The 14,498-nt window shown below is 36.2% G+C and overlaps 1 protein-coding gene across 2 annotated transcripts in view; it reads left to right on the top strand.

Annotated features, from left to right (window-relative positions):
• The window catches only part of banp (BTG3 associated nuclear protein), a 50,867-nt gene that overhangs the window by 14,488 nt on the left and 21,881 nt on the right, over positions 1 to 14,498 (top strand). Inside the window, exons 9-11 of one of the 2 annotated variants that reach the window (XM_058767985.1) lie at positions 3,571 to 3,698; positions 6,815 to 6,886; positions 8,676 to 8,720. In XM_058767985.1, coding sequence (XP_058623968.1) covers positions 3,571 to 3,698; positions 6,815 to 6,886; positions 8,676 to 8,720 — 245 coding nt within the window. Of the gene's footprint in view, positions 1 to 3,570; positions 3,699 to 6,814; positions 6,887 to 8,675; positions 8,727 to 14,498 lie in introns of both variants that reach the window. The other variant, XM_058767983.1, reaches the window with a different exon arrangement.

The following is a 14,498-nucleotide window of genomic DNA, read 5'->3' on the forward strand; positions in this document are numbered from 1 at the left end:
GTTTGTCTTTGATTTTGATGCTAAGTGTCTAGGCTGCAGCTGGTTTGTGTTCAATTGAACATAAACATATGCTGCGAGAGAGAACATGCAGTTGTTGTTCCATATGTTAGTTCCCTATCGAATTAGCTATGTATATAACCTCACATCCATTGGCGCAAAAGTCATGTGTACGTTGCGCACAAGTGTTGATGTTTGTGTGCGAGAGAGAGACTCTGTGACTGATTTCTCCTCATCTAACAGCTGGTTCTAATCTCAGAACAACGCCTCACGTCCTGTTCCTTCCTCTCAGAGATCCGCAGGCCTTCACCTTTGACCCGTTTCGGACTAACCCAAATATCCTGTATTGGTTCGTCACAATGCTCCCTACACTTACGATTGCTTCACCTCCTTCAGTCCAGCTGGAATAGGCCGCCCTGCGTGGTAGATTAAACTATTAGCTTATGAACAAGCCACCTGGTGCTCGGCCTTCTTTCAAACCAGAGTGAGAGGAACATGTGGTCTATTGCAAATGCAAGGAACAAAGTGTTTCCATCCGAGAACTAAAATATCTTATTTTTGATGCGTAGGCATGGAGAAAATAAGCCGCACACCCTGCCATAGCTTGTACAATTCTGTATTTATTTTAAAAACGTTTTAAAGCTGACGTAATTTTTAACTACGTTACTGTGTTCCATTAGTCTCGGTTTTAATTTTAGGAGGTTTAAAATTCGGGGATGGAAAAACAGGAATCGTATTGCTTAGATGTTGATTAAATAAAAAATGGCTGTGATTCAATTAATTAGATATAACCACGGTATGTTTAAAAATAAAAAACAGTTAGCAATCACCAAATAGCCCACATTTATGGCAACTTGCCAAGAGATAATTTTGATCTACTGGTGATCAATAATTAATGTTTTGTGTAATTTATGGTGTTTAAATCATACCTGTGAACTCACATTTTGGCCAGGTAAGTTTTGATGCCATTTTCTTTTCATATGACCTCCCTATAATGCCTGTAATAACGTATGTGTTTATGTAATGGCTATGATTCTGCTGTTCCACAAGCGCCACCTTCTGGCAAAGAGTGAATTTGCATGTTCACTTATATTCACATTTTACGTAGAACAGTGTAGTAAATGTTAACTGGCATACCAACAAGAATATTTTTTTTTAATTGGACATAATCGTCAGGAAGCTAAAAAAAAACAAAACAAAAAAACACATTAATCTGGGATAGAGGGGCCTAAAGTAATGCTGTAGCCCAGGGGCCTCTGGTTATCTTAAGGCCCCTTGCACAGATCATTTGATATTTTGAATATCTAATAAGCAGTAATATTTTGCTCAGATGGCAGTTTTTGTTAGCACATATTAGCATACAATATTTATAAATGTGCAACAGGCACTAGGCCATGGATCTGACCATATTCTGTATGTTAAGTTAATAAATGGCATCGGCACGATAGCCTTGTGAGCAGCGCGCCAACATACAGCACTGTTGCGCCTAGGGGTGTCCTGAGTTTGAATCCCAACTCGAGGACTTTTCCCGATCCCGTCCCCCATCTCTCTCCCCCAGCTCTGATCTGTCCTATCATAATAAAGGCGAAAATGGCTAAGTTAATAAATACCATTTAATAAATGCAGTTAAGTTAATAAATGCCATTGTTTTGGTCAAACAACCAATTTTGTTTGCTTATATTAAAACAAGAATTTAAATTTCTGTATGTTTCATGTTTTCGTCAAACAACCTTTGTTCGCAATACATTACCTTACCAAGTATACAAACATGGTTGCTGACTGTTAGATAATGCATCTAAATGCACACTAGAACATGAATTTAAATTTTACAAGTAGCACCGTTTTGGCCAAATGTTGGTTAGCCTTTGCTACCATACCATGTTTTTAAGCTAACCGCTAGACTGTGGATCATTTTGTGGACATTTTAAACACTTAATAAGCAGAGAATTGGCCAGTTGACCAAAAAAAGGCTACTTGTTAACTAATAATTAGGCACTTTTTGGTGAAATGGCCATATTTGTTTGCATATGTTACCGTATTTTCAGCATGTGCGCTAACCACGAGGCAATGGATCTGACAAAATTCTTTCTTTGAAAAAGCAGTTATATTTTGGTCAAATGGCCATTTTGCTTGCAAACATTCCAATACCATATTTTTAAGTATGTGCATTAACTGCTAAAAAACGAACTAAAAAGAGGAGTTTCAATTAGAAGGCGTTTGTTCGCACACATTACCGTACCATATTTTATAGCATGGTTGCTAACCGTTATATCTTGGATCTGACAAAATTTTGTATATTTATTTAAACTTTGATAACGTTTGTCAAACAACTATCTTCATACACTTTACCATGTTTTTGATTTTTTTGAGAATTAGCAAAGCTCTTTTATTTAATTCAACCAATTTTATAAGATGAAGCATTTTCATCAAACAATCTTCAGATACAGTATCACACTGTGTTTTTGATTGTTTTTGTAGACTTATCAAAGCTGTTTATGTCAAAACATTTGCTAACTTTACCATACCGTGTTTGTTAGCATGTGTGCTAACTGCCAGGCCAGAAATCCAGCAAAATTCAGTATGCAGCATTTTCATCAAACAACTATCCTCAGACACATTATCAGGCTGTGATTTAATTGTCATCATGTTTTTGTTTTATATGGGCATTGCTAAACCAATAGCAGCCAAGACGTGAAAACTAGCAAGCTGAAGGACAAATTGGTCTGGAGATCTTTCAGATGCAAAAATTGAATCCGGTTTACTTTTCATCCGCAACCTTGGGAAGACCCTACGTAGTCTCAGATCACATTGCACTAACAGTGCGGCATTGTCACATTCTGTGCTTTTTCCTCTAAGAAACGTTAGCCCACTAATATGCCCTTCGCTATGATTTAAAATCACTCCAACTTTGTAAATGAACACCCGCACTGTTTTTTTTCCATGCACGACTTGGCGACCTTTAATCAGAAATGCGGTGAGTGTGTGTTTTAAGCGTCTGGGCTGTTGTAGCATGTCGGTAATTCTCGTTGTTTAGACTAAAGGGGTTGGGTTTACGTACAGTTTTAGGGCACGAGAGCGTTTGGGCTGCTAGGTCGAGAGCCCTTGTTGTGTATTTTGAGATCGTTTACGCTGTATAAACACGCTCTAATCTGGCAGATGCACTGGATCCTGTCCAGCAGCAGTCGGAAGGGATTTTCCTCAAGTTCAGGGTGTGTGTATGTGAACTCTTTCACTTCTCTCCGTCTGTGAGAACCTTGTTTATCATATGTTCTCTTCTACATTTGTTTGGGTTTGCGCATGTTCAAATATCGCAGAGAATGTGACCTGCGGCTGTGTGAGCAAATGGGCGTTTGTCTGATTGCACCGAAATCATGATGGAGGACAGATTGTGGTCTCGCTCTTTATCTCTGTCTTGCTTAAGTGTGTGTGTTTGTGTGTTTGGCAGTTACAATGCAGCATCTCCTGTTATTGAAAGCAGTTGTTTGACACGGTTTGACCCAGTCTCTCTAGTTTCTGGTTTGACCCACATAGTTGGACTGTGTTATGAACTTGTTTATGTGTGTCCTTGAACAGATGGAGTCTCGGCTGCAGAGACATCGGCTATCGAGACCTCTACCCAGCAGGCCTTGCACTACGCTCTGGCTGGAGCCGCACAGCAAGTCCAGATCCACCGTATAGGAGAAGACGGACAGGTGCAAGTTGTGAGTATAATCATATCATCATCCAACAGGCCAACCCACACAAATATATATAAATATACTAGTGCTGTCAAACGATTAATTGCAGTTAATTGCATCCAAAATAAAAGTTTGTTTTTTACGTAATATATATGTATATATTTATTATGTGTATATAAATACACACACATACAATATATATATTGAAAATATTTACATGTATATACATTTATATATTTATATTCTTATATTTTATATTAATATATAAATATATTTAATATAAAAACATAACATATTTTTTTTAAATATATACATGCATGTGTGTATTTATATATACATAATAAATATACAGAGCACACATAAATATATTATGTGAACAAAAACTTTTATTTTGGATGCGATTAATGGTTTGACAGCACTAATACATTAAACTGCAGCACCGTGAATCATGACTCAAGTCTATCTATCTATCGTTCTATCATTCTATCTATCGTTCTGTCTGTCTGCTTATCTATCTATCTTCTATCGTTCTATCTATCTATCGTTCTATCATTCTATCTATCTATCTATCGTTCTATCGTTCTATCTATCGTTCTATCGTTCTATCTATCTATCTATCTATCTATCGTTCTATCATTCTATCTATCGTACTATCATTCTATCTATCGTTCTGTCTGTCTGCTTATCTATCTATCTATCTATCTATCTATCTATCTATGTATCTTCTATCGTTCTATCTATCTGTCTTTCCATCGTTCTATCGTTCTATGTATAATTTGGTTGTTTGTTCGCTCGTTTATTTGTTCTAGATAGATATATAGATAGTGACTATATATTTGGGATTATTTGGAAAGAAAAACACAGGTGGTCCAGCAATTATTCTTTGCAAGTTTTTAAGTTTACCCAAAGCTAAAGTTCAGCAAAAATGTATTATTAATAAAAATAAAATTTGAATTTGTATTAATTATAATTAAAATTGTCAAGCATGCCTCTTACCATTTTATAATTATTTGATTTTGTTATTATATTATAATTATTTAAATGCCTTTACAATGTGAGCACAGTTTAAGAGGTTCTTGGAGTTCAAGGTGGGCTCTTTTGCCATAGGCCAGTATGCAGTGCCATAGCAACCATGGTCAACCACCACTTTTTTTCACCAAACGTAAATATCTTACTTAATTCAGGCATTTGCAAGACCACACATCTTGTAACAATGCATACATACCCATTCATCTCAAATCTGTCTCAGCTGCGCAGACAAATGCATAAACACACTCAAACATCTCCTGATCGCTCTGTAAGAAGGCCTGGGTCTCACTGAACTCTGGTACTCAGAGGAAAAGTCAATCCCCTGTAAGCGTTTAATGGAGCTTTAACAGCAGAGTTTCCGCTGTGCCCGATCATGAGGACCTAAACATGATCTCTGACTCTCACAGCTGCATGAGGTCATCTCCACCCCGACACACCATCCGAAATATGATCTGCATACATTGTGACAGCACAATCAAAACCCTGAATACACAGTGTACAATCAGGAGAGTTAAATCTGCGGAGGAGTTCTTGGCATCGGTGGATTCAGAAACGAATCTGTCATCTGTTGTTTGTGTAACATCTCCCTGAACCGAACCATAATAGTTGTACTCTCGGAGGCAACAACTCAATGGTCAGCTTTTGTCAAGGCCTTTGGCTCCTCGAATGTTCAGTTCATGTCACTCGCACATAATCGATAATTTTAGCCTGTCAGATACGGCAAACAATGACACGCTCTTTTTAGGTTTTGAATGATCGCTTATGTATAAACTTTCCTAAATTAGACTTTTTTTATGAGAATTTTGGGAAGGCAGTAACGGAAAAAACTGATTAACAAAACCAGTAATATCAAATGTTTAGGAGCACATCACATTATTTGTGGAAAAATGTGTTGTTTCTATACCGCAGTATTGAACTATCAAGCAACACGAGAATAAAAAGTCATCCAAGGTTAACCATGATACATTTGGCGTGTTATAATAATTTAGATACAGTAAATGCTTTACTGAAAGACGCCAGTCATTTTGTTATGATTATCATTAGAAAACATCATTACATTGCCATTATTGGTAAATTTGTAGGGCCCTATGATTTCTGCGATGTGGAAAACACAGACAGAATCGCGGAATCCAGTCATAAAAACGGAATTTACTGTATAACGCAGAATGTCATGGAACTTGCCAAATTTTGGATTAATAAATCAAAAGTATGGACTAGTGTCTGTGAATAGCACGGATGCTCGGTTTTGTTTACTACACATACATGAACATCATCTCTAGAACTGATCTGAGAGTCACTTCATGAGCATTTTACCATTTCTTTTGAGAAAAACTATCATCGTATTATATACACAGAAACTTAAAGATCTTTACAGCTACCCGTCAAAATAAAAGTTTGGTTTAACTTGAAGAAATTGTGACAGAAATATATTACTCAATTGTTATTACACAATGTAATGTGCATGTTTGTAATTAAATATTAAATAATATATACATATATTTCTAAGATTTTTAAATAATTATTTATATGCATATTTATATATACTTAATATTTTTGTGGACATTGTGATACATTGCCATTCAAAGTTTTGGGATAAGTAATATTTTATATATATATATTTTAAATATATAATTTTATATTAATTTTATTCAGCAAAGATACATTAAATAGATCAAAAGTAACAGCAAAGACATTTATAATGTTTCAAAAGATTTCTAAAAAAAAACAGGCTGTTCTTCTGAACTTTCTATTCAATGAATTATGAAATATGAAAAATTAAATATTTTCAAATAGAAAACTGTTATTTTAAATTGTAATAATGTTTTACAGTATTGCTGTTTTTAATGTATTTTTGAGCAAATAAATGCAGCTTTGGTGAACATAACTTCCAAAAACTTTAAAAATCTTCCAAAATATTCCAAACTTTTAACTGCAAATGTATATATTGTCTATATTTTGTCTGTTTTTGATTTTTGTCTTGCTATGGCTAATTTCATAGCCAGCATTTTATGTATCCTAAACATGCACAATTAAATAATATTGTCATACTTTACATTGTCAAATATCTTGATTGGAAATGACATTCATTTGGGTGTCTTTTTCGTTCACAGATACCACAGGGACACCTCCACATCGCTCAGGTGCCACAGGGCGAACAGGTGCAGATCACACAGGACAGCGAGGTGAGCATCGTTTCCTCATTCTTTGTCTTCCTCTGAGGCTCTCCACCCCTCATTTGTGTTTCCCATATGAAGGTCTCAAGGACCTCACCACCTATCCATAATTATTCCTGACCTACCAATTTAACTGAAATCTTTGGCAGAGGTATTTCTCTAAAGTACTTGTTTCTAAGGCTCTTGAGTACTCCGTGTCCTAGATTTGAACAGGATTATGTAAAGGTATCCGCAAATATGCAAACATTATTTTGATCAGATCCATTCGTCATCCTGAGAGGAAGAGAGACGAGGGAGGAGAAGAGAATAAATGTTCAAAAGCTCTTCCTGTGCTGTTTTAATAAAACTGGCGATGGCCATAGACTTTCAGTGCTCATGTTTTGGGTAAATTTGCAGGAATATTGTTTGTTTTTAAGTCCAGAGCTTAGCAACAGCGTGCCACTTCATCCAACCTCCCCTCCACAAAGACTGTCTTTGTAATATATTTGGCCCGCCTAATCAAAACCATTTATTTGTGAGAGTTTGTAAAGGAAATGAGCCGTTGTAAGATCATTTCCCTTTATCCAGATATTTGTCAGGTGTGTGTGTGTGTGTGTGTGTGTGTGTGTGTGTGTTTGTTTTATAATCAGATGGGGAACATGATTGAAAGTTTGTTGTGGTGCAGCAGTTTTATCCCTGATGAAAAACTATGTGTTGTGTAACTGACACTTTCCATCAGTAAGATACAAAACAGGGTCTGAAATTCTCTTTTGAAATAGAGAGTACATGTTTCTTTTTCAACAAGTTGTCAGTGGAAAAACTTCAGATGTTGATCACCAATCTCAGGTGGTCAAACTAAATATTTATGAGCTGTTTCACTTTCTATTCATGTTCTGTGAGGATTGCAATATTTCAATCCTGTTACTCACTTTTTGTGTCCTTGTTTTCTACCAGTACAGATTAAATAAAACAAGAAGAAATAAAACATGAAATTAATTTAAAGTTAAAGAAACTATGCAGCAATGAGTAACAGGATTTGAAGTAACAGAGTTGCACATTTAGAATCCATTTTTCTGACTCGGTGGAGACTTTTGGGATAAATGTTGGTTTATCGTTATTGATAAACTTTGGAAGAAATGCTGGTTTAATTATTTTTTATTCAACGTCTAGGGTAACAGAGTTTAATGTATTTAGCGTTGGGAATGCAAAACACTGCAAAAACTGGAGGAAGGATTCAAATGCTGTTAATTTTTTTTGTCATGAAAAAATAAAAAGTATTTTTTTTTTTTGTGGTAAGATCCTGTGGTTTTGCTCATGTTGAACAGAGCTAAATATTTCAATTTTGGTACTTAAAATTAGTTTATAATTACAATTGTTTAATTGCATATGAATTGAATATAAATTCCACAGATTGTCTCAAAAATATGACATGGTCTTATGAATTATTGGGTAGAGTTGGTGGGAGAGGCCAAAATGATCATTTTAAGAATGAGTTTACAAACATTTAATGCTAGTTAATTTTAAGTTAGATCTGTATTTAATAGTTATTGCAACAAAAACCCTGTAGATGTACATCTAAGACACCGTTCACACAGAACACATTTTTACATTCCACTGCTTTGATTTCTATTGTTTTTCTTTTTAAACGTGCATTTTTTAACATTGTGACTTTGTTTTTTCCCCATTCCACTGCTCAAAACAAATTTTCAGCATGAAAGTCCTCTAATGCTTTTGCAAAAATGTGAGACATTAATCTGTACCTCATCCATGGAAACTGGCAGCTGCTGAAATTTGAATATGTCTGTTTCCTGTCTTGCAGGGCAACTTACAGATCCACCAAGTGCATGTTGGGCAAGATGGCCAGGTAAATGTACGTACCCTTTTACATTTATTGGTCTGTGTTCGTGTGACAGTGTCTTTGTGTGTCCTCTCTCATTTTTTGGTTTGTTCTGAGAATGTGATGTTTGGGACAGCGCTTACTTCCTGTTTCTCAGCTCACATCAAAGAGGGACTCTAGATCAAACAAGGCTGAAAAGCAATAGAAGCCTGTGTGGAAATTCAGCTCATTTCACACACACACACACATTCTCAACATCAAAATTTGGATCTTTACTGCACCACCTTGTGTTGTGAGACAGGTGTGTCCATGATGTGCACAGCTGATCAGTAATACATAGCAACCACTCAGAACATCTTAGCCAGTGATTTTGAGATACAATTATAGAATTATTCATATTTTAAATTTTCATATTTTCCATTTTCATTTTAGTTCGTGTTAATTTTGTATTGATTTTGTCATTCTTATTATTCTTATATTGTTTAAATATGTCTTTATTTTATTTCATTTTTAGTTTTAGTCATTTTAGTGCATTATATAATATTGTATGAAATTTTGCTTGGCAACTGGCTGAAATAAAATAAATAGAAGGCATTTTCTTTCCTTTTAAAAAAAAAAAAAAAATTCAGTAAACATTTCTTATTTCAGGCAACATTTTTTATGGTTTTAGTTAAATATAATAACCTGAACTTTGCAACCATATAATAGCATTTAGCATTGTAGTGAAACATACACTGCAAAAACTCACTTTTTCCTCAGAAAATAAAATCTAGATTGTACTTTGCCATTAAGTACAATGCTTTTGCTGTTTTATCAGCACTTGTTTTTTCTAGCCTGTTTCCCAGTTCAGCTTTTTGCACACTCACGCACCCATAACATACTCCATTATGATGATAGTTTTCATCTGTACAGTAGGAATGAGTAAATGTTTACATTTTTAAAAAAAATTCCTGGCATATTGCCCAGATGATTGTAGATATGAGGGTGTATTTAGTCAGATAGTGCCAAAGTTTGCACGTACACAAAATATGTGTTTCCTGAAATCTCTAACTGGCTAATATGCATAAGACAATGTCAATCTATGCATTCACGTGAATCGAAATAGGAAGAGGAAAGAGAGGGGGGAAAAAATGTCATTAGCCCTGAGACAGCGCTCAGAGGATTTCCCTGGACCTCTTCCGTGTCCCTCTGTATCAGGTCTTTTTGCCCCTTCCAAGGATTTCTTCACTCTGGTCGCTCCTCCTCTTCCTCCATCTCCTCTCTTTTCATCTCCACGTGCTATGGTTCATCTGTTTTCGACTCATCTCCATCCTGTAAACAGCTGGAGGCCTGTCCTCCACTCCAGCCTCAGATCAGCAGAACCTCAGGCCAAGCAGCACTGCAGTCCCCTCAAAGCTTTCAGCAGGGGTATAAATGCTCTGAAAACACTTTATAGCAACGTGTTTACACCGTAATGAAAATTCTGTCATCATTTACCCTCGTTCCAAACCGGTTTGACTTTCTTTCTTCCATAAAACACAGAAGAAAAAAATTCGAAGTATGTCCTGGTCGCTCTTTTCAAATACAAGAAATGTGAACTTAACTTTCACATTTCAAAAAAAACAAAACAAATGCAAGAAAAACCTAAAATGATCATTAAAGTGAGTCATGCATTAAGTTTTCTCAAATCACATGATAGCTTGAATGAATCATTCAGACTGGATTTTGTGAACTGGATCAACTGATTCGTTAAAAAGTTCAGATTCTCATGAATCAGACTTGGCTACTTTTCTCATTAATTGTACAAGCACCAAATTTTGCTCCATTTTATGGTCTACCATGACTTTCATCTAAATTCAGTTCACAGAAAATTTTAATTCGGGTTCAAGACAGAGTTTACAGTGAAGCACAGAGGACATTTGTCTGTTATGCATATGGATCACTTTTTGGCAAGGTAATCAGTTTTTTTTTGGCATTATTTTAGAATGGCTTGGACTTGAATAGTTCATTCAAAAACTACAATTCTGTCATTCACCCTGGTGTTGTTCCAAACGCGTATGGCTTACTTTCTATCAAGTAATCTATCAAAAAAGACCGACAAACAAACAAAACAAACATGAAAGTAGTCCATGTAATTTGTGCACTATTTTTCAAATCTTCTGTAGCCATTAAATAATTGATTGAAATTTAGTCATTAGTCAACTGAAAATCTTCACTGTAACTCACATATAGTGCAGGTTGGATGTCAGTCAAGTGTCTCTGTGACCAAACATCTTTACAGTATATTTGATTTTAGAGCTGCGGCAAGTAACTTAAATTTAAAATTAGATTTGGAACATAGCCCACTTTTCATTTAGACAATGTTTTATGTTTTTTCTCATTCTAATTGGGGCTTGAAAGATGCAGCCTGTACAAACCTTGTCTTGCAAATAGTGTAAAGTTCATTCTTTGTCTGGTTAAGCAGGATATCTGAATTGCATTTGAGTTTTTACATCCCCATCTGCCTGCCATGTTCTCTCTGCTTTCAAGGGGAAGAGTCCATGATTTACAGGCTGTCGGGTCTATATCAGCGTGCCATATCACTTAGCCCCTTTCCACTATCTAAAACAAACACGCACACAGCCGGCACATGAAAGACTTCCATGAGAGAAAGTAGTGTTAACAGTGCATTAAATAAGTCAGTGACCTCTTATCTGATGCCCCCTCTCTTGCCCTCTGATCTGACCCCCGCATCTATAGAGGTCCAGAGCGGAAGATAAGGGAAGAACGTGAAAAGAGGGTGAGAAGACTGAAGTCTGAGGAGATTTTGTTTTTGGTTGGTACAATTGGTTAGTTCCACATTGTGCTTTCAAATTCTTCAGACCAGACGTTGCAGATGTTTATTACTGAAACCTCTCAGGCCTTGTGTTTTCTATGAACAAGGGTTCTTTATTTACTTCTTCTTTCACAAGGGGATGGTGCACAGCTGTGCACCCAGTTGGGGATCTGAATGGTGTTGTAGTCACTTCCTTGACCGGTTTTGAGGTAGGTAGGAAGAATGGAAGTAGGAATGGAGTTTTGGCTCCTGCTGGTGCGTCCAGGTGCATTAGTTGATGTTTGGCAAGAGCAATGGATATGTGAACAGTTCTCCAGAAGTGTGGTTGTATCTCAGAGGTTGTTTGCAGCCAAGTACCGCCTATTTTAACAAGAAAGTTAAAGTGAGCAACCAAAATGTGATGTTTAGGGCTGTTGAAACTGAAAACATAGTAATAGAAAGTGGTAGCTTGTTCAAATAATAAATGAATGAATAGTGCTACCAGTGTAGTCTGATTCAAGAGCAAATGACTCTTAAGCTGATCCTTGTAGTGAATCAATCAAAAAGACTGAAGGGGTGTTTACATGACAACAAAACAAAACTGAACTTATGTGGTTTAGCTGTTCATTTACTGAAAATACTAATTTTTGAATGCAACTACAAAAATGCAGATTTGTGAAAAACTATGATGTTATGCTCTTGAATATTACATATTCGCACAGTGTTTCATTACAAAATGAACTACTGGCCTGGCATGCATAATACGTTCTAAGGCCGCATTTACACTGTATGGTTCAAGTGACCCAATTCCGATTTGTTTTTTTCCTCCCGTGTGGCACAGATCAGATATGGCCCACGACTGTGTAAGCAGGAAAAAATCACATGGATTCTGATATTCTCAGATCGGTTGCAGGCCTCATTCATATGTGGAAATAAATCCGATATGAATCGGATACGAGCATTTGTGCCTGCCGTGTAAGCGGACAAATCGGATATTCCCCTGTAAATGCGACTCCTACGTCATTGAAAAGTGAGTTTTTTTAAAACCTTTCGCGGTACAGACATACCTGTAACAAATGAAACATCAAACATCTAGTTGAGTAGCAGAGTATTAATTTCGTTCGTTTGTGTTAAATAAAAGGCAGTCTGATGCTGAAATGCGTTGCTTTTGAAATCACACTGAATGCTCGTTGCTGCTGTTGTCAGTGACGACGGCTCATGCTCAGACGATTCAGTCCCGTTCGTTCCATTGAAACCACAAAATAAAATGCACACAAACATGTCCAGCCTTTGATATACAATCACTGATGATGTGACATGCTTAACAATATCTACCATCTGAGTATTATTCCACTCGCAAGCTTTCAGCGGAGCTGTCCTGAAGAATTTGTACTAGGATATATAATTATTTTGGTGTATAGATGTAACTATTGCATTAAAAACGTTTCTACATGAATTCCATGTCAATAAATTAAACTCAACGTACTATTCAAATTGATTTGTGATGTCATATATGCTATTTTTGGCTTGTTTCACCAAGTGGAGTGAAAAATGCACACATCGGATACGGGTCACTTTTAAAAGAAATGTAAACACGTCGTCCAAAAAAATCGGAATTGGTCATCAAGACCTGCAGTGTCAATGCAGCCTAAGTCGTGTCTTGGATCCATGTGAATGGGGACCGTTTTGACAACATTATGTGAAAAACATGAAGGAAAAACTTTCCATTTTTAGCACGTTGTTTTGCCAACGCACCATTTGAGTCAGTCTGACGAATCCTTCACCGAATGAACTCACTGAATCTGTTCATTGAGTTCTGTCGTGACAACTCTCAGAGAGTTTAGCATGGTAATATGCATGGCAATGTTAATGCAGGGATCAACGCTAAAGATTTTTTTCTACTGGCCCAGTCAAATTTTTACTTGCCCTGCCAACATTTTCACTGGCCCTGCCACAAAAAATAAAATAGTCGCTGTTATCATTGTTTTTGATCTATGTTATCGTGCATTCTAATAAATAAGCTTATATGACACAAATATTTTAGATATCAATTAAATTGTGCAATTCTCTCTTCCATTTTCAATACCACAGCAAAAATCACTAGTCAAAAATAAACATAAATATAAAATTTAAACCAGTAAATAAGAACAAATTAACAAATTACAAATAATAGCACAAATAAACACAGGCCTATAGCACACAGATAGAAATGAAATGATGCTTTAGGTTTTTATGTTTGTAGATGTTCAGGTACAGAAATAAATAAAAAAATCACATATAAAATAACATTTGAATATTCTTCACTCTGTGTTGCGCCTTGATTTTTCATAGCAATGTTTGATTTATATTAGACTGTATTATTTCAAAATCTGAAGCAAAAACAGAACGACCTGTCTTTAACTTTGTGAAATTATGCTAATGTTACATAAAACATCGACACTAAACAGAAACACCAGACGGACTGAGTGAGACGCAATTTCACTCTCTGACAGCAGGTGGCGCTGGTGTTTGGTCTTGGTGGAATAGATCTGGTGCTGCTGCGGCAGAGCAAGTACCGAGTCTTGCTACTGCCAATACATCCACTGTGAGCATGTAAGAAATACTGCTGCTACATGTATAACATTTATGAAATAACCCCTTACCAGATCTATACAGGTGGAGCTGGGGAAGGAGGAGGGTTTCTGAAGTGCTCTGCAACTACTGCAGCATGCACTAGCCAAGTATTTGAATGTTAAGCAGTAAGCTTATTGGCTGCTGATGTGAAAAGAAACCAATCAGCTGCGCCATATGAATGATGTTGTTATATCAGATTGAGTTAGAACCTATCGACCTGCGCCATCTAGAGTTTCATGACAGAACTTTGTATTTACCGAATCAATGAATACTCTATGTATACTCTTATAAAGAGGAAGTGGTCATGAGTTATAATTTTAACAGTTTTAGACATGAAAAGCACATAAATAGTAATTGAACTGTCTAGTTTGGGCCCTGTGTTTTAAAATGGACATTGTAATTGAATCTGAGCTTGGTAC

The sequence above is a fragment of the Onychostoma macrolepis genome, chromosome 25 (genome assembly GCF_012432095.1).
Source record: "Onychostoma macrolepis isolate SWU-2019 chromosome 25, ASM1243209v1, whole genome shotgun sequence".
In the NCBI taxonomy this organism is placed as follows: Eukaryota; Metazoa; Chordata; class Actinopteri; order Cypriniformes; family Cyprinidae; genus Onychostoma; species Onychostoma macrolepis.